The sequence below is a fragment of the Homalodisca vitripennis genome, chromosome 4 (assembly GCF_021130785.1).
Source record: "Homalodisca vitripennis isolate AUS2020 chromosome 4, UT_GWSS_2.1, whole genome shotgun sequence".
Taxonomy (NCBI): Eukaryota; Metazoa; Arthropoda; class Insecta; order Hemiptera; family Cicadellidae; genus Homalodisca; species Homalodisca vitripennis.
Genome location: NC_060210.1, coordinates 88,577,881 through 88,599,584, shown reverse-complemented (window position 1 = coordinate 88,599,584; position 21,704 = coordinate 88,577,881). Strand labels below are relative to the sequence as shown.

General features: G+C 33.1%; 1 protein-coding gene across 1 annotated transcript in view; it reads left to right on the top strand.

Moving 5' to 3' along the window:
• The window catches only part of LOC124359725, a 49,117-nt gene that overhangs the window by 1,739 nt on the left and 25,674 nt on the right, over positions 1-21,704 (top strand). The window contains exons 2-14 of the mRNA XM_046812700.1: positions 4,128-4,187; positions 4,529-4,609; positions 6,500-6,622; positions 6,699-7,000; positions 8,611-8,821; positions 9,968-10,152; positions 12,064-12,199; positions 12,809-12,901; positions 14,637-14,753; positions 17,010-17,150; positions 17,496-17,627; positions 19,187-19,311; positions 20,877-21,069. Of these exons, the coding sequence (XP_046668656.1) occupies positions 4,128-4,187; positions 4,529-4,609; positions 6,500-6,622; positions 6,699-7,000; positions 8,611-8,821; positions 9,968-10,152; positions 12,064-12,199; positions 12,809-12,901; positions 14,637-14,753; positions 17,010-17,150; positions 17,496-17,627; positions 19,187-19,311; positions 20,877-21,069 (1,899 nt within the window). The remainder of the gene's footprint in view (positions 1-4,127; positions 4,188-4,528; positions 4,610-6,499; positions 6,623-6,698; positions 7,001-8,610; positions 8,822-9,967; positions 10,153-12,063; positions 12,200-12,808; positions 12,902-14,636; positions 14,754-17,009; positions 17,151-17,495; positions 17,628-19,186; positions 19,312-20,876; positions 21,070-21,704) is intronic.

Sequence of the window (21,704 nt, the reverse complement as noted above, 5' to 3'; positions counted from 1 at the left end):
TACTCTTTAGTGTTATAACGAGAGTTAGTATTTTTACCTTTATTTAGTTTGTTCTGAGCCTATGTGGGAGTTATAAATGGGTGTTAATAAGCCTTGGGAAATATTAAAACCTTTTCTGGGGCTCTATCTTGAGTGTTCCTAAGTAATCTAGTAAGACAGCAAGCACATTAGGGCGACTTTCGCAGTCAACGTATTAAACTACTTTACAATTACTGTCTAGCTATAGTATACCTTTGATGCGGCTCTATCCGGAGTGTTCCTAAGTAGTTTTGTAAGACAGTAAGTGCACTAGGGCGACTGCCGCATTCAACGTGTCAACTGCTCAAATAAAAAATTATTCATATGTTTTAAAACAGTAATTAAGATTATATGTTGCAAAAGAGAAACACTGCTTTTTAAGGATTCGAATCTATCATCTTCACAAGTGTCAACAAATCTTACAGTATTAGGTTAAGCATGTAAAAAATTAAAAACTTTCCATGACTTCGCTGAATCCATAGGGTTAATTCGTATGCATTATTAAGCACTATGGATTATAATTGTGACACATTAGTGCACTGCTAAAACGATATTTGAGTGAACACTATTTTACCAGAATCAAAAGTGAGCAACCTGCACATACAAGACATCAAGCCAGGATGGCTTTGTGGTCTAAGGCACTTGGAGTCGCAGGTCCTATTCCTGTGCCTGACATTAGGGATTTTTGTGATCTGGTGTGCACTTATCAGAATCACTTGTTTTTGGTAAAGCTGGCGGGAGGCCCCACCTTACATTAACAGTGGTTGGCTAGGGTGGAAAATGTATTCAGGATTAGTGTACGGTGTTACATCCTTGTGAACAAGGATAAAAAAATTTTATTTTCTTATTATTTTGGAGAGGCCTTATAAAACTATCTGGGTATAGGAGAAACAAAAACCAAATAGAAATCACACCAATTGATTAGCTCAAATAAAACTAGGTGGAAGACTTAAAGCTTTTAAAGTTGATAAATAATGGATATTTACTTTAAATAAGTAATGGGAAAGATACCGCACAATAACTCTTGATCTGCTTACATCTATAATCTGTACATTCTTCAACTATTTTGGTATCTTACTGGAAAAAGTGACAACCATAAAATGTTTAGATATACATTTAGACCAATCTTAAAAATAAAAAAAATCTTATCAACTTTGTTCCTGAGGTTTCTCTTGGTATACATGCCCTAACAAACCTTAGAAATTATTGCTAAACAGATGTTTTGAAACTGGCTCATTATTAGCTAATAATATATCCCCGCTAATCATATAGGAAAATCTTACTAATAATCCAATTACTACAAATTATTTATTTAACTAAAATGCCAATAATTTTAAAAATTACAACAAACAGACTCTTGTCAAAACATTTTCAGGGAGTTACAGATACTGTCTCCATCTAATACATCAATTGTAGGTATAATTATAGAGTTTTATTTTAAAAGTAAATATCAAACAGAAAAAAATATCCATAATTAATAAAAGAAGATCAATCAAATTTTTAGGCTGCAACAACATAGACCAAGTTTATTTGTACATCTTCCAGTTCAAGCCGGATAAAATTATTCAATATTTTACCTGAATATGTAAAATTAGATAATAATCCAAATTTATTTAAGAGAAAGTTACAAGCTAGTTCTAAGAGCATTCTACAGTGTTCATGAATTCATGGATCACAATAGTAATAATATTAATTATTATAAAATTGTATACTTATTATATTATACAGGTATAATATACTCAACAAAATAGTTTGTTACTTATAAATTAATAGTTAGTAAAACCAATTGAATAGTTTCTACTTAGCTTAAAGTTTTCTCTCTAAAATCTAAGCAACCCATATTCCTAGGCTACAGTGTAGTAGATTCAGAGATAAATCTGGTACTGCATTGAGGCCACACTGTGTCAGTAGTATTTATACATAAACCCTAATTCAGAATTATCCCTAATTAGGGTTATCAAGTATTGTTTTGTTTTTGCGCAAAATGGCCAATTTGCATAATGGACAAAAACTATATTAATTTGCATTATAGGAAATAATAAACAAGTTAATTTATTAATAAGTTAAGTATAAATAATACAAAATAGTCAACAATACAAATAAGTCTATAACTTTAACAATATTTAAAATAATAATAAAACCTATAACTAATTTAACATATAAAATGGACTTAATTAAAATCATACAAATAAAAATATATTATGAATAAAATTAGTAAAAAACTATATTATTAAAGACATATCACTAGCATCAGAGGCCAAATATTCATGTACAGACAAGGCACAATAAATGAAAAATCATCCATTGCAATTACAAATAGATAAGTCCAAAAACAGATCCTTGTAGCACCCCAGTTACAGTACTTTCTAAATCAGACATCTGTGTGCTGGACAATCATTTGTTTCATATTCTTTGATTAGGGTGCAAAGTTCATTGTACCTGACTCTATAAGCAACAAGTTTTCTTCTAATAGAAGTCAATAGTCAAGTATTTATTGCGGGGACAAAAGGTACATTTGTATAGCAAACGTCAAGTATCTAATAATTTTGACACACATGCTACAAACTCTCATTCATACATACATTTTGACACTCACTCTGCTCCATTCATCACCAATTTTTTCCCCCACCTCAATTCGAGAGTAAGTCTTCTGATTGTGCGGTCTCCCAGTTATACGCCATAAACTCGTTCACGTTATAAAAAGCGTTGGACACTAAACAGCGTTTCAAACGAGTTTTAAATGCTTTATGCATAGGCGAATTTTTAACTTCATTTGGCAAGCTGTTGATGAGATGAACTCCTGCCTGTGAGGGCAAACGTTCATGAACTACCATCCTGTGTCTCCTGGTTCAGTAGTTTTCTCTGCCTCTTGTCTCGTACGAGTGAACATCCCGTCTGTTGGTCAAGGTGCATTTAAGCATACAATATGACATTGTTTCTAAAATGTAGAGACTTGGCGGAGTCAACAGTTGCAACCTTTTGAAAACTGGCCTGCATGACTCTCTTAATTTTAATTTTGCAATGATGCGTATCGCTCGTTTTTGAAGCTTGAAAGCTCTTAAAAATTGGTTACTTCCACATGTACCCCACAGCACTAGTCCATAGGTGAGATGTGGATAGATCAAGCCATAATAAGCCGTCATCATAACCTGAATAAGGCAGTATTTAGCTAGAGATCTCAACACATAAATGTCTGAGGCTAATTTGGAGCAAAAGTAATCAATATGAAAATTCCATGTCAAACCTTGATCAAGGTAAATTCCAAGGAATTTCGAGGAACAGACCTCTTCTAATATGGCCTCATCAAACACGATGGCCGGGCCATATTCGCAGTCTGTCGAGCGCAAAGAAAAATTTTGAACATTGGATTTTGAAGAATTTGTTTTTAAATTGAGGCTGTGAAAATGTTGGACACAACTGTTTACTGCAACATAGGTTTTTTGTTCTAAAACTGATTTTGTTGTTTCATTAAAAAAAGAGTTGTATCATCTGTATACTGCATGATTCTTCCATGTGGTAGTGATGATTCTATGTAATTGACATAGAGCAGGAACAGAATAGGGCTGAGAATTGATCCTTGAGGGACTCCATAAGTAATTTCCATTGAATTAGAAACATGGTTTGAAATTTGGATAACTTGAGATCTGTGGCTTAAAAATAAACATGGCCTCGGATGCCATGGGACCCCAATTTGTCAAGCAGCATAAGATGGTCAACACAATCGAATGCTAGTAATTCATGGCATATATAATCAAATATGCCTAACTCAAATAAGTAATTATTGCAGATGATATAAGTATGTTTTCAAAGTCATCATAACCATGTTGACAATATCTTGATATCCCTGTTCTATTATATACTTAAATTTTAATATTCCTAACAGCCTTACACTTATTAGACAAACTATTAATATAATTGTTTTGCTACTTTTTTTTGTTTCTGTAAATTTTTTAGCTGCCAGTGTGCCAAATAACCATTTTTATAGATAAGTTCGTCAGGCGTACCCCTGCTATTCTTAAATGTATCATATTAAGTTAAATGCTTTTAATTTCTTTAGCTTGTGTGTGTCTTAAAATACAATAGTATACCTTTCCTCAACTATGTTTCAGAACTGTATGATGTCACAACAATTTACCGCATTGATGAGCCTGCTGGAGGAATTGAGTTCGGTAAGCTTTATTTTTTAAGACTCTTGGAGCAATTAGAAAAATTGTTAGATAATACTAAATGTTAATAAAACAATACTTATCTCGCACCGTCTATTTGAAACAAATTCATCACTCATTTGTAAGGTATTGAACACTAAACTTGGAATTATAAGTAAGAAAAAATGAATAGTAGTAAAGTAAACAATATTCCATGAAAGTCCAATCCTACCAACCTCTTTGATATATACTATGAGTTAGTTGACATGTACTTGATAAGTAATACAAAATAATTTGATCACAAACCTGCTGTATCTCAGATTACTAAAACATACTTTGTATTTCTGATAAAACAATTGTTTCAGATGAAGGTCCAATGTCTGCAGAGATTCACGCTAGGACAAATGCTCTTGGTCTCCCTTACTTGGTAGCTGGTAATGTGGTAGGTGAGTATATTTTCAGTAAAATAGTAATGTACTGTGTTTGTCTTATCCTTAGAGGTAACATTTCTCCAGATAACATATACTAATACTAGAGAGGATTCATAGTTTAACATATTGACTGCAAGATATGTTAACTAGCAAGTGTGTTTAATGTTTAAAGTTTTACTATAGAAGATTGTTATTTAAAAAACAATATTTAATATGATTTTTCTATAGTATATTTAACATTTTCTCAAACTTTCTGAACTAGTAATAATATTTTTTAAGGGTTAAATATGAATTTCAGTTGATTAAAATGACACAAAAAGTACAAAACATGCAATCTTAAAACATCCTTAATGTTACTGGCATTAAAATAAAATCAAAATCAACACACGTGTGAAAAGTCAGGAAATGATTATTATATAAAATTAAAAACTGAATGAGTCATTCCTTATGGCTCACTCAGGCCTGAATTTAATTCTTTAGATTCCCCATACAAATACAATGATATAATTAATTAATTTAAGGATTTAAATATTAAACCAAATTGACTAATTGGTCTAGGGGATGGGATGACCTTAGTGCGGGTGATCCCCAATGAACTGGGAAAGTACTTCCCCAGGGATGACAGTGTCTAGTGCCACTCAAGATCAATGGGGGATCCGAATTCAACCATCTTGGGCTCAGATGAACGCTTGTTGGGCGTCCTGCATGAGGTGTAAGCTGTTTTCTTTATCTTGCCTCCCAGGAGATTATCATTTGGGCTACGGCCAGATCATATGCCACAAAGATTTTCCTTTGACAAACTCTTTAGGATTGTTTTACCTTCTAGGGAGGATTGGTCGGAGGGAAGAAAACCTCTTCCACCTGCAGAGCTAGAATGGTTTATGGATTGCTCTAACATAAAAAGTGGCACAAGTGCTGGAATTGTGGGAGTAGGACCTTGTAGGAAGTTGGTGGTCTCTATGAGTCCTTTCCACAGATTTTCAAGCAGAAATCACAGCCATAATGGAATGTTCTTGTAAGAATCTTCATCTGCAGTGTAGGAGTAATAAGATTATTATTTTCACAGAATCCAGGTAGCATTAAAGTCGTTGAACTCTTGTTTGTTCAACTCCAAACTCTATGGGAGTGTTATCAAATAATTTCTTCCCTTGGCAGAATCAACAATGTGACTGTTTATTAGATTCCTGGTCATGAGGAGAACTTGGGGAGCGAAAGAGCTTATGTCCTGGCTAACTTGGGCTCAGCTTGTAACATGAAGGGACCTTAATCGTTCTGTGGTATTTCTAGGTGTGAATCCTTTTTCGAGGGCTTTTTCGAAGTGGGTTCATGCTGAACATGAGAGAAGGTGGAGGCTGCATCTGGATCTGAGAATGAACTGAATGGTCACACAGTCGCCTCCCCTTCTTATGGTGGCGTCTGATCTTCTTAAGTAGATCTGTGTCTGCTCGGGTTAAGGGTCTCATTACGGACATGTTCACTTGAGAAAGCATCTTCACCGAGTTGGCATTCTTTGGGAGGATCCGCTGTTTAGAATGTGTGACAAGCAGGAGGAGACTGCTGAACACCTGCTCTTTGACTGTCCTACAATAGCAAGGGAGTGCTACACCATCTTTTATAGTGTGGATAAGGTTTGTGAATTTCTCCAGGAGGATCTGATCAGTTGTTTTCGGCAGTTTGTGGAACTTCTGAAACCATAAACTGGTTGGACCCATGGTGCACTTCCGGGGTACATAAAGGCCCTTGAGGCTTAAGGGCAATAGGCTGCCCTTTGGAAGAAGAAGAAAATTGACTTGGAGTTTTAGACATGGATGTTTTAAAAATAATTTTTGAAATATGATTAAGAATCAAAATGAGTTGAGGAATTGCAAATTTATGCTCGTGAATAGAGACTGACTATGTTAACAGAGCCAGAGATTGGTGCTGAGGTGCCAAGATGTGTCGCTGTCCGTCTAAGTGACATCCGCTGTGACTGGCAACTAGACAACTGGGACTGGGATATCTGGGAGAGTGCACCTCTACTTGATACAGGTACCTGCAATCTCTTATACATCATTATTATTTCAGCATATTCGAATTTCTTGTTTACTATAATCACATATTCCAGGCGATTGGTCGGAGATCAAGGTGATGAGTCAAGCGTCCAGGTATGTACGGTTTGATGAAGCTCTCTTCATTCGGTTCAATGGTTTCATCCACAATCAGTCCTACATCAACATCGTGTTCACCCAGAATAGAGCCTACATTCAGAATCAAGAAAGGTTCTACTTCCTCCAGCTCACGAGACTTCACCATAGTTTCTTCTACAGGTGTGACAATCAGATCTTTGAGCGCTTCACTCGCTTCCAGGACATGGATGGCAACATCATCTCAGTCCATTGTCACAAGCTGGCAAACATCACTGATCAGGTTAGCTCATCAGGAAAAAAGTGTATTTTAGATACAAATATTATACAACAATGTTTAAAATGTTCTATGTCAATAATAAGATTTTCCAAAGTTATAAACATCAGCTCTCACTTAGAGAGAGATTATGTGTATATATTTACTTTTCTTCTTAGCTATTATTAACCCTTTCCGCTCGGAGCGGTAATGTTAGAATGTCCACAGAGATCGGATGGGCTGCAGTAGTGGCCACCGCCATTTCCTCTAGCGCGCGCATATATTTTTAGAGTCACCGTCCTCGGAGATCCGTTGAATAATCCTACTAGCGCTCGGATGGACAGCAGCGTTGACCACAAGTTATAAACTCTTTTTTTTATTCTGACGTATTTTTTATAATACAACGCATTAAGATCAATCAGCTGTTTCATTGCAAAGCTTGGAAATTGATCATCTGGTCAATATTGCATTCTAAGCTTTCGTTTTAGCGCGCTTTTAACCACATTGTCACTAGTGAGTTAACCTACATGCATTATTAGAACGGATTGTTTATTATTCTTAGTATTGTGCAATTTTATTAAATATTAGTGTAAATGAAGTTTTGTAGATATCAGTGTAAATATAACTGTAAATAAAAGTGTAAATATATCAGTATTAATACCTGGTTTTACTGGTATTATTATTAATTACTGGTATTAGAGCTTGTTGGCGATGTAAGGAACAAAAATAAAAAAGGAAGACCATCCCAATTGCAAAACATTTCCCGACTAAATGGGAAACTTCATCTACCATATCCTCTTGAATGTAGAAAAGTGAAGAATTGCGTCGTGTGTAGCAGCAGAGCACAAGGCGGCACCAGGAAAAGAGTGAAGTTTTATTGCAAAACTTGTGAACGTGAGCCCGGTCTTCACATCGGTGTTTGTTTTGAAAAGTACCATTCATCTCAGATATTTCAACAACAAGATGACAACTAGCCTGCAGTTAAATTTGTATTCGGAACAATAATAAGCAGTTAAATTTTATTTTTTATCATGTTATAATTATTTACTGTCACATTATTAATACTCATTGTAACTCATGTTAGTTTATAGAAATATAAAATTTCCATTGTAATACTTTTCGACTACAGTATTATTTACCTTTGGACCTTTAAATCCATTTAACTTTTTAAAAGGCACAGTATCAATGACGCGGTGAAAATAAATCCGGGCTGGTGGGGACGCAACAATGACATGGCTGCTGTGTGCACGCAGGCGCCATAGTGGACAGCACCGCTGCCCATCCGATCTGAGTGGACAGTACGCGCTAAAATAATACAAGCCTACGAGAAGCCATATTTGGTCAGTACTGCTGCCCATCCGAGCGGAAAGGGTTAAGCTTTTTAACAAAGCTGAACATTGTAGAATTGTTTGGTGACCCTGCCATGGTGCAGACTGTATGTAATATTCTTCCACTGGAAGTGTTTAAGGGTGCTAAATTTATTTATAGTTTACAGTAGCATCTAAATTATAAAGGGTATTAGTCAAGGAAAGATTCAGTTAATTGACATTACTTTTAATAACATTTTCAACTTTTTCCTTGGATAAATTAAACATTTAGTTGTGTGGATCTCTTTTTATATTACTTTGTGATTCTAGATGGAAGAATGGAGCTATGGAAAAGTGAATGCAGAAAATTATCTCCTAGTGGAGATATACAATAACGGCACAGTCCAACTGTGGAATACCAAATCATTAAAGGCACCAATGATGACATGGGTGGATCCTCACCCAATCCCGATAAATTTTGTTACTATGCGCACTGATGAAGCTGGAGACACCCAAATCACAGCTACTAACTACGGTAAAGGTATGTTAAACCAAAGAAGATTTAATTATCTGATCTAATTAGGAAATCTCAGCCATAAAAACGTGAAAGAATAAAGGAATGTTATGACAGTTTTCCAAGAACCAAAAATGCAAAGTGCAAATAAATAAAAAAAGCACGACGCTGTAAATGCTAAAATTAAGGAAGAAAAGAGAGAAGTGAAATTTCAAATCTAACAGTAAGATGAAACAAGAAACACCAACAAAGTTAAAACTGCATAATAAATTAATACAGCCTAGATAACAAGGCAACAAGAGAACAACCAGCTATTTAGGTATCTAGAAGTCAGGCTGATATGTGTTTAATCTAAAAGAAAAACATTATGACTGTATGGCAGAAAAGGAACATAATAAAAAAGATAAAATAGTTGTTCAAATGGTTTTTTTTTTATCTTGACAAAGCTATTTCTACAAGAAACAATTTTAATTTTTGAGGTGTAAAAGATTTGATGTTGAAAGGAATAAAGATGGAACTTTTTAAATTTTAATTTATAGTATTCTAAAAGTAAATATTTAATTTAAATTTAAGGAATTTTAGTCCACAATAGGTAACGAATAGAAAAATATGAAAATGTCAATAAGATATTAAAGAGTTTGTTAGTAACATTGTATGAGATAGCATATCCAATGCTAATAGATGATGGTACTAATATTGCATTTACTGATGATTTGAGAGTCACTCTGAAAGTTTTGACAATATTAACTCACAAAGCACTCATTTTTTAATTACCAAACATTAGGCTTGTTCAAATTAATGCTCTTGAGCGTCAATGTACTTTTGAAGTCAGATTTTCACTCGTTGAAAGCACCCAGCCACTCAATTTTTAGAACAGAGTAAAAATATTCTTACATGCTCAGAGTTATGATTATGTATTTCAAATTGTGAGGACTCTATTGAGAATCAACTTTCCTAACTTTAAAAAGGTTGAACAAGATTTTTCACACTGCTGTAGATCCAATTCCTAGAGAAGTTTCAATCATTAAATAAGCATGTCTGTCCACTTGGATCATAGTGCGTACTCGTAACAAGTGCGTACAAATTTTATATCTAATAGTATAAATTTAAGTTTCTAACACTTTGGATTAATCTCCTAACTAATAATGGGCATTCTAAATGAATTTGTTTCAGGACAGGTACTAAGAATGTCAGAGAATGTGAATGTAGCTTCTATCACCAGTCCACCCCTAACTCTGTCCACTAACAAGATTTGCGTGTCTGTGGTCTACCACACATACCTTTCTACCACTCCCACAGTGCTGACTGTCGCTTCTGCCAACTTTTCTGTACATCTGGGTGAACTAAACAATGAAAAGGTACCAAGCAGCAAACATTATGTGCCAAAAAATGTTTTTAATCATTTTTAATACATTTTGAAAAATATATAAAATTGTTTTAAATTCATTTCCTTTTAGTGTGGTTTCTTTTGTTCCCCTGCCAAATGATTTTATAACTCATTTTGAAGTTTCTTATTAATAAGTTTTTTATATAATTTTAATTTTTTTTTACTTTAAAATAGATTTAAAATAATTTTTAACACATTGAGAAAAAGTTTCAAAATTATTCTAAAGTAATATTTTCATTATTTTAGTATAAGTTATTTCAAAATAAGTTTGTGACATAATTTTTAAATAATTTTGTCTGATTTTCAAATTCCTTATACCGGAAATTGACTGCAATGGTTGGAAATTGTTGTTTTTTAACCAAATTAGACTTTTCAAATCAATGTATGTGTATGCTTTTTTGTTTGAGACAAAAATGAAAATGTTACTATGGCCTCAGAAATACATAAGACCTGACTTATATTATTATGAAGGGAAGTAGACACTTTTTGACTGAAGTCTTATCAGATCTATGTATATATTTTCTTGATCAAGGCAACAATGCAAATGCTACTATGACACCAGTCATCTACCTCAGGCTAGAAGTAGATGACAATGGTATGTAGACCTAAGTATGTATATATATTTTTGATCAGGTTACAAATACAAATACCACTACGGGACCGGGAATACTTTAGACCAGAAGTAGGCTGGAAGTAGTTGAGTTTAACCGAAATAGACTTTTCAGACCAATGTATGTATATTATACCTTCTAGATCAGGACAACAAAGCAAATGCTTATATGGCCTTGCGAGTACCTTAGACTGGAAGTAGAAATGTTTTGACTGAAGAACAGGTTTCAGACCTATGTATGTGTACATCTTCTCGATCAGGGCAACAATGTGAATGCTACTGTAGCGTTGTAAAATATCTTAGACCGAAAGTAGATAACAAGGGCCAGAAGTAGAAGAGAACAGAAACAAGTTTCTCATACCCATGATGAATAAATTTTCTTGATCCAAAAGTACTTCGATATTAAAAATATACCAATAGATGCTTTTTGACTGATGTTGGTTTGTCATATCTATGTACGAGTATGTATATTTTTTTGATCATGACAACAAGGAATAGTCTTTTATGACATCTGAAATGTAATTTATTCAAACCAGAAGTGTTCTTTCATGCATAAATCCTGAAATAAAAGTTAGTCCTTATTATTTTTTTAACTTTTAACCTCTTCACCATGAACGCTGAAATAGTATAGAACACACACACACACTTCAGATTCAAAATTATCATAAGGGCCCATCACACCGGCCTAATATAATTCAGTTGTTATTGAAATTGTGGGAACTATTCAAATATTAAGGAATTTTGTAGAAACTTTTTAGTATTCCACTGGTACTCAAAATCCGTTTCATTCTTTGACTTAATTGAGTAACCAAAACAGTGTTTTTTTAGTATAAAAGTATAATTATTCTGAAATGGATTAGCAGATTAGAATATTCCAATAGCCATCTCTTATTTTCAGGGGTACTTATTATGCCAATTAAATAGTATAGGCCTATGACGTACCTGTTATTGAAAAGGAAATTGTGCGCAAAGCCGTGGGTGACTGCTAGTCTGTTTTTGTGACAACATATCTTCTTTTTTATTAATGTTCAAATGTTTCATTTCTATTTACAAATTGTTGTTTTTATTCATACTCATGGTAGTTTGAACATTTATTATTAGTTTGTAACATTAAGCTAAAAGTAACAAATATTACATACATACAACATACACATATTATATACTAAATAAAAATTAGCAATGAAACCATGTTGTAAACTGATATCAAACCGAGGAACTTGAAAGAATTTATAGAGGAATATCACCTATAACTAACTGAGTACTGTTGTGCAGGATGGTTGGAAGGTGGGGAGGTTCCGGATAACACTTCCAGAGAGCATGACCGGAGAGGAACTCAGGGTACACATCAAGTCTGTAAAGAACTTGGGAGAGCTGGTGATACAGAGAATAGCTGGCTGTAACGCTGACGGTAAACCTTTACTAATAATCTGTGTAGATATCACACAGTTAGAAAATAGTTACAATTAAACAAAAAAACAAATGTTATTTCAGGAAATATAAATTTTTTCTCAATAAAATAATGATAAATTTATAACTGATAGTTAATCAGTGTGTAATAAATACACTAAGTCGCGTGTAGTGAAGTGGCTTTGAGTTTTACTTAGTGTTTACACGCAATATTAAACTTCAAACATTTTTATGCCCTTATTTTTTATCTTAGAACTATGGGAAATGTCTTGTTTTAAAGAAGTATTACGTATCAAAACGCTTTTTAGTTTTCCTTAGGTTAATATTTAAAAATTAATTATAAGAAAATTTAAAAACTTTTTCTGGAATAACCAAATTTGAAAAAACTAAAAGGTGTATACTAATCATATCTTTAAAATAAGAAATCATATCTCTACGACAATAAGTAAGGATGAAAAGTGTTTGAAGTTTAACATTTTTCTTATGTTGCTAAAATCAAGAAAGCTACCAGCATAGCCGACTATGTAAGTAGTTACAGTAGAATTTGGTTTTAGTCATTCTTTTTTACTTATTGAGAATGGAAAGATTAACAAGTTTCTCCCTGTTGTAGATGATGAGGATATAGCAACCATCTCAATGCTGGGGCGCTTCTCCTCCCCCAGTGAACGAGAGGCTTATAATGTTGCTGTCAGACCATCCTCCAGTAGGTTAACATTTAATTTTTTCATTGATCTTGTTATACAAGTTGTTATTTACTAACAATAACAATAACAATAAGGATATCCACATTTGCAAAATAATAAAATAAAACTGTTGTGATTGAAACTTAACATTGGTCAAATATAATACAATAATCTTGTTAATATAAATACAAAAATGTAGTAAGTATTGAAATAGCTATTTTTTAAACTTGCCTTTTGGAGATGTGTCCTTTATCAGAAACGGTCTCATATTTTCAATTGTCAGCTATCAAATTGAGTGGTGCTGCTGATATTTATTAAAACTCTAAACACACAAGGTTAAGATATTTGTTAAATTAGAACTTCCGTCTAAGATTTTTTTATAAAACATGTATAAATAAATATAAATTCATATGATTCTAAACTAAAAATGTTTTACAAACTGAAAATGGAGTGAAATCCAAACTTTCACCAGATGTTCAAATTAGAATCAACTTCAAAGTGGTAATTACCAAAAAATACATATTTATTTTGATTTACAGTTACAAATTTTCTGTTGGATGTTTCATTTGATTATCACAGTAAAAGTTAGGATGGTAAAATACCTACCATAGGTAATAACTACAGAGGCAAAAATGCAGCCTCTCCTTCCTGTGTTGTAATAAATTAGAAGTTTGTTGTTGTGCATTATATATTTTACACGTGTCTGAATGTGAAACATTACTTCGTTACAAATAATTATTCTAAATTGGCCATAGTTGCAGTTAGTGATGAATTGATTCCTTGATTTAGCTGTCCGTTGATTCTTAGTGATTCAAAATATCATTTATTATTTCTCTAGTATTAACGTTCGATATTGAGTTTTTACCACGGATGTTTGTCTAATAGGATAAATGAGCTAAAATTAAACTGCTCTTCAATTTAGCTGAGACTTTTGAATGTTTAATACTACAAATTGATAACTACTATAGAGTTTGTTATATTGACACCACATATATTTATTCAAATAATTTATATGGTATGTTAGCTCTAGAATATGGTGCAATTAATTCTGTACAATTGTGTAGTATGAGATGTTCAATACATGGTCCATTGTACAGTGTTCTAGAATTTATGGGATTGGCTTTATCAATTAATGGTTATTTTAATTGGTAGTATTTAACATTTACTACATTTTTGTGATGTGAAATGAATGGCAGTTAAAAAAAATTTGAATCTGTAATTTAGAACCAGTATGTTGTTACAAACCAATATTCGCTTGAATTTAGAACTATCCTGAATTGGTGTGTTTAGGGTATTTTTTGTAGTCAATACTTGCAATAATTGTGACGGATTATTAATGAATTGCTCCTCTTAACATTTCACACTATGAATTTAGATATCGTTAAAAAATGTATTAAATAATTGACAAATGCTACCCATAAAGATTTTTGAAGTATGTAGGAAATGGTGAAAAAATACAACAATGTTTACATTGTTTTTTAAGTTTGTTTAAGAAACAAGTCTCAAGTAAATACATAGTGTCACTTTACATTTTCAATTTCTGCTGGTCTCTGTCATAATATTCCAATTTTGTCTTGCCTTTGAAAAATATGGTATCGCTGTCCATGTGTATAAGTTATTAAGTGACAGCATTGATAAAAGATAGTGTTTTAAGTTTATTTAAGAATTTTTCATTTGTATGTACTATGTCAATTTTTTTATGTTATTTGAGTTTTTGTTGAGTTTTGTTATGATAGATTTCTTCTCTTATGACAGGTCTGTCAAGTGATCCACAGTTTATTATGGTGGGTGACTGTGAGAATGGAGGTTTGATCTTCGACAAGAACAAATGTGCTTGCCCAGCTGGCTTCACAGGGGACCGTTGTCAAACTGGTACATTTTTCAACTTATGAAATATTGTTCTTGTGTAAGCACTACAATAAATTCATGATTTTTAACTTCCAGTCATTAGTCTTCTTTCAATCTATGTTAAACTTGTGAAGTTAAATGAAAATAACTTTATTAAGATGTGAAGCTAGGACTATAAAGTGTCATCTACCACTTAGCCTCAAATAATAACCTAACACATTTACATTAAATTACTAAACATAGTTCCATTTCTTTAAAATAAAAATAATTAAATAAAAAATATTTAATAAGCCTTAGCTTGAAGCAGATAATTATCAATTAAATACAAACTTATTTCCACTTGTTACCAGACACATTCCAGACACACTTTCATTCAACATGCTTTCTAATGCTCTAAGTGCCTCAACTCAAGGCCGCCAATCACTATACTTCTTGAGTCATCAAGGCCCTGACTTCCACTCCGAAACAAGAGTGCTTATCAATTGCTCAGATGTTAACTGCAAGAACATTCCACAACTGACAGGAAGAAACTCTAAAGAATTTACTAAAGGAAGTAATTGTTCGATGAAACAGAATAAGGACTTACCCCTTCTTATACATCAATCACTTATTACAGACATAAACTGAAAATTGTTTGACAAGTACTGATGAAATTTGTATTTTAAAAAATGTGCAACAGAATGAGTTGTGGTAGTCTCGAACATTTTTTTAATTTTAAGATGGATAATAGGTTGAAGTAGGGTGTTATGTGGTCATCATGTTTGATATGGAGAATCAATCTAAGTTGAATATGAGCATGCTGGTGTTTATTAGTAAGCTCCACCCATAGTCATGTTATTTATGAATGTCAGTAATTGAAGTGAGGCAGTACAAGTGTCTTTGCCAACATTATTTTAATATTCAGCAGCAGACAAGAATCTAACCACTTTAGGCTATGAATATCAGCAAACACTGTGATTTAGCACTAAAGAAGTTTGTTCAGCACATCTTAAATGTTCATCAATAATAAGTCCAAGATTGTTTGTTAGAGTATTTTAGTTTGTAGTCATTTAGTTTTAATTTGGAGACCATAGTAAAGTTAATTTTATGAACAAGCTTTGAATGACCTGCGTAATACACTGAGTTTTGTAAAGTGCAACATTTCTATACAAATCAAATTACTCTTTATTTTCAAATATAAAAAAAATTACAATTTCAAGCTTATTATTATGAAAATATTGCCACATGGGCCGATGCCTGTGCGTGACGGTGAGCTCTTATTTAAAACAATTTTAATAGAACAGACTTTTTTATAAATCTATACAATAAGCAAAATTCAGCTCACACACCCAGTCCCGCAAAATAAAATAAAAGTTACGAACAAAGAATAAATAAAATAAATAAATATCTAAGCAAGCAGTTGAAAACGTATATGCTGACACGACGGCAAAGCAATTTAAAGTAGTTATGTTAAAATGTAGTTAATAACGGTAAGTGGGAGTGAGGAGAGACTCAGCGTTATCAGAAGGGTTTATTACAAAAGGGTTTAATAAACAATACTTGAACTTAATGTCAGAAATGTATACAAAAATGTTATTCTGTTAAATGCATAAATCAACTGGAAAGTTTTAATATTTTCCTAAAATTAACAAGTTTAATTTGACTTATTTTGTAGCTTTTTTATCAATAGTTGTATAATAATTAATAGTTTTGCTGAAAAAGTTTATGAGATCTTATTTCTTGGTTTACTTACTACATTTAGTAACACTGGTTACTTTGTGAAATAATAAAAATTCACAAATGTTGACAAAATTCTTGAAACTTATTGTATTTGATAATGACAGAAAAATTGTAGAAAAATTACAAAAAGTATACTAACCATAAAGTTTCTCTCTCCTTTTTTTCAATGATTAAATATATCCTGTCAACCATATTTACAATGAATCAAACAGTATTAGAATGCAGACTTTTAGACTAATCAATCCAGACTGTTTTACTTTTAAAATATAAAAAATTAAACTCAGCAGTGGTGAGTCTGCTACTGGGCATACTGGTCAATCTGCCAGTGGGCTCTCTGTTATGCAAGTTTGTTCTCAACTTTATTCACCTCAAAATTGGAGTAGGCGCTTCTAAATAATCATCAAAATCATAACATGAGAGCCTACTCGTCATTTGAGACGAGTCTGTGAATTGTATTCAACTGAATCTGAGTGGACATTCTCAAAATACAAGAATTGAGAGGGAACTCAACTTTATTCAATTCACCAATGTAGTTGCTACAAAAGTTCTGGAATTTTACAGGCTGTGGGGCCAATCGGTTTGGTCAGGACTGCGGTGGCTTGTGTTCCTTAAGGGAGCAAGCCTGTCGAGGACTCACACTCTGTACGCCAGTAGTGGGCTGCTTCTGTGCTCCAGGGTTCAAAGGCTACCATTGCAACCAGAGTAAGTACTTTTTACTAACCATAATTTTGCAACTGAGAACACATTTTTTGTGACACAAAGGTCAAGGCCTTTCAAAAAAATTTTGTTGGAGCTTTGTCGATTTTTTCTTGATTTAGGGATCGATTTAGTGTGAATATATTAGAATTGAAAACAGTGGTTACCACAATTTTATTCGTACAGTACCATTTCAAATATAAATTATGATTGTCTTACATGTTGTTACTGAGTATTTCTTTTAACATTCTCTAGCTCCTCACCATTGTGAAAAATACAAATTATTATCAAAACAAGAAAGAAAAATTATATTTGCTTTCCATTATTAATTGATTTCTTAAATATGTGCAGCATGTGAAGGGAAAATGTATGGAGCAGGGTGTACTCAACGCTGTAACAACTGTGCTGGTAGATGTGACATCTACACAGGCGCATGTACCACTTCGTGCAAACCAGGCTTCTACCCTCCACACTGTAAAACTGGTGAGTTTGTTTGTCCTAGTATAAACTTCACATCAAAGTGTATGGAGCAGGGTGTACCCAACGCTGTAACAACTGTGCTGGTAGATGTGACATCTACACAGGCACATGTACCACTTCGTGCAAACCAGGCATCTACCCTCCACACTGTAAAACTGGTGAGTTTGTTTGTCCTAGTATAAACTTCACATCAAAGTGTATGGAGCAGGGTGTACCCAACGCTGTAACAACTGTGCTGGTAGATGTGACATCTACACAGGCACATGTACCATTTAGTGCAAACCAGGCTTCTACCCTCCACACTGTAAAACTGGTGAGTTTGTTTGTCCTAGTATAAACTTCACATCAAAGTGTATGGAGCAGGGTGTACCCAACGCTGTAACAACTGTGCTGGTAGATGTGACATCTACACAGGCACATGTACCATTTAGTGCAAACCAGGCTTCTACCCTCCACACTGTAAAACTGGTGAGTTTGTTTGTCCTAGTATAAACTTCACATCAAAGTGTATGGAGCAGGGTGTACTCAACGCTGTAACAACTGTGCTGGTAGATGTGACATCTACACAGGCGCATGTACCACTTCGTGCAAACCAGGCTTCTACCCTCCACACTGTAAAACTGGTGAGTTTGTTTGTCCTAGTATAAACTTCACATCAAAGTGTATGGAGCAGGGTGTACTCAACGCTGTAACAACTGTGCTGGTAGATGTGACATCTACACAGGCACATGTACCACTTCGTGCAAACCAGGCTTCTACCCTCCACACTGTAAAACTGGTGAGTTTGTATGTCCCAGTATAACACAGTATATCACATCAAAAGAAAAACTCTTTAAATTATAGGTGATTGAAACGTATACATAATATATATTGTACATGGCAACATATAAATTAGAATCAGTGTAAGAACCATTGACTTCAACATTGTGTTGTACGTTCTGTTTCTGAAGATTGTGCAGTTTTTTTATTTCAAGGCTGGTCTGTTTCCAATGCACAGACATAGTGTACATTTCTGTGCTCATAATTTGTTATTTTAATGTGACAACTAAGTCTTATTGCGGATATGTCATAAAAAATCTATGATGAGATATACCAAAAAGCCATGTCTCTCATAACCTACAACCACAGAAGTCTGTTTAAGTTCTAATGTAATAAATAAATAAAATTAAGGAAATAGAATTAAATAAATAATTAAATTGTAGAAAACCATATGAAAACATAGTAACAACACACTGATAATGTCATTAGTGCTAACTGAACAGGTTTGTTTACTATCAGCTAATGATCACCTTCAATAGAACATTGTTGATATTGTCTTCCTTGGCTTCCCTTCAGCTTTTTTAATAAGATTGTGCTTTATCTTTTTTTTTAAATGAATCATACTTTATAACCAGTAAAAACTACTTGATTCATATTGGCATATTTTCAATTTGTGATTTAATACAGAATTTTGTTTGAATGAATTAGTTCTTCATCTGTTATATTGAATTACTCACTACTGCCTAAGTTGGTGTAACAACTCTTGGAGGTTTACTTACCCTTACTTTATGTGTTATACACAGTATACGCCTACATCCAGTTCGCTCCCCAGGTGACCACCTACAGCTATGGTGAGGCTACTGTGACCCCTGACCTTAACAGGGTGTTGGGTCAGGGCAAACCAGCCTTCTTCCAAGTGCAGTACAAGGTCAGTGAATCTTGATATTTTCTCATACTGAATGATATGTGTACAAGATGTATCTAAATATTATGTAAAGCCTATTGGAAGTATGTTAACGAGTCAATATAGGACTTTTCATCCAGTGAACACAGTCCTCCAGAAGTTTCCTTTCAAATTTCTAAAGTTAGGATAGAAATCTTTTTCTCGCCACTGCAAAAAAATTAATTTTATGTTCAGTGTGCTTAATTAATAATATTATTGTATTTAACTAACTAATTAATTATTATTGTCATACTTACTGTTTTTCTAGTAGATATAACAATGCATTGGTCAAAGCTGTAACATGCTGTGAATGTTTGTGTTTCAATCGTTAATGATGCAAATAAAAAATCTACTTTTTACCCGTAACAGGAACAATAATTTTAAAGCCATATTAATTTTTTTTCATTATGATTAATGCATTACAAATTAAGTATTTCTTGTGTTAATATATATGTTATCTTCAAAATTAACATTTTTGGATTTTTGTGTGCAAATCTACTTTTGTACATGAAATATCTCTAGATATGTAATTTTGTAAAGTATAAATCATTACTTTGGTTACAGTAATGAAAATACTATTTCAATTAAAGTTGAAGCTCTTGGCTCTAAAAGGAAGCAAATCATATTCATGAGAAAAGAAGGCCTTGAAAATGAGCTCCAGGAAAGTTTTTCACAGGCTCAGAAACACTCTGTATACTGCTTCTAGCTATAACTGTAGTTTAGCTTTACACCTTTAATTCTTTCATTGAAGCTCTAGCCTTGAGTAATCCTCACAAACAAGGGCGGACATAGTAATACATGCCTTCCGCAATCAACATGTCAACCTACTGTACAATAAATATTTTGTTATAATACATGTACTTAACCCTTACTGCAAGCTCTAGTCTGAATAATCCTCTAGGCCTGACATATTAAGGCCTCTTCCATGGTCAAAATGTTAAAAACGTTCTACACACTTGTTCTCTAATAGATACTTAAAGCACCTTTACAGATTTTTCTATAATTTTGCTATGTATAATTTAGGATGTAATAGATTTTATGGTTTAGAGACCATCTGATTTATTGATGAAAATATAAATGAAATCAGAATATTTAAGACTCTTTTTGAGTTATTGTTTGTGTTAATAACACTGCTTAAGTTAAAATTTTTGTGGATTTAGTGGATTTAACATTTTCTATAGTATGTTTAATTGAAATTTTGTGCTATCAGCAAGATCTATAGAAATATATCATTTTGCAATTGTATTACAATTGTATACTGTATTGTTGCTTTTTTTTAACTTAGCAGTTCTATTATCCCATGCGTCTTTTTTGTATCTATTTACTGTCCCACAATTTATGGAATATTTTGTTTTTCAGTTCACTGACTCTTGTAGCATTTCCTATTCTTTCCATCATTCTCTAACAAATGCAAGCTTAAGAAATGTTGGTTGCTGGGTTTTACTCTTCATCATTACCTTCTTTTTAAGTTGATATAGATGATATTGTACTCAATTTCCAATTGATTGTAAATTACCTTTAGTTGTCTGACACCTGTTGTATGGTCAAAGCTGTCTGAAGCTCAGCACTGGCAGCCATACCAAAGTCAGGCCATCACCGTCTCGGGTGAATCTCCCCGGGTTGTCATCCATGGCCTGGAGGACGGTCTCAGATATGATATCCGAGTCATCCTCATTGATCAGGACCTCAATAGTTACCAAGGACCTCTTGTACCTTACAGGCAGATCCTCACCAAATGTTATGGTACGCTGCAGTTTATTTACTTGTATTTTAATTAGATATATTTTTTAGCTGAACAATTAATTATAGTAATTTTATTAAAGTATGTTAAATTTTATCCTAGTCTTCTTGATAAGGTTAGAGTATTGCATTAGAAATATTTCAATACATGGCAAAGTACGTGGATGAAAACACTATACCCGCTTGCCTTCAAGCAAAATTTAAAATAAATATAAAATTAACCGTGAATAGTTAAATCATTTTTGTCAATTTATTTGTATGTAAATTAATGCAAGCTTTGTGTATTTATTTGAATGGTTTACTTCTGATAAGTTCAAGTATTAAAAGATATAAAAAACCTTCTAGATGTTATAGTTTTACAATGTTTGCTGATAAAACCTCATTCAATATATACAGCTTAAACCTTAAAAAAGAGCCCATTGTCAACCCTGGTGTTAACCTTTTTTCTTTTTTTTTTTTTTTGAAGTTACAAACAGTATAGAAATGTTTTGAAAGCGTTTTAATTAAAATGTATTTATAACTTAATTACATACATTAACACCTTCACAACGGCTTCCATACTGAATGAGACCGGTTCCTCTCAAATTTTTCTGAACTGTAAGGCAACTACACTGTCACTGTATAAAGAAATATTTTTT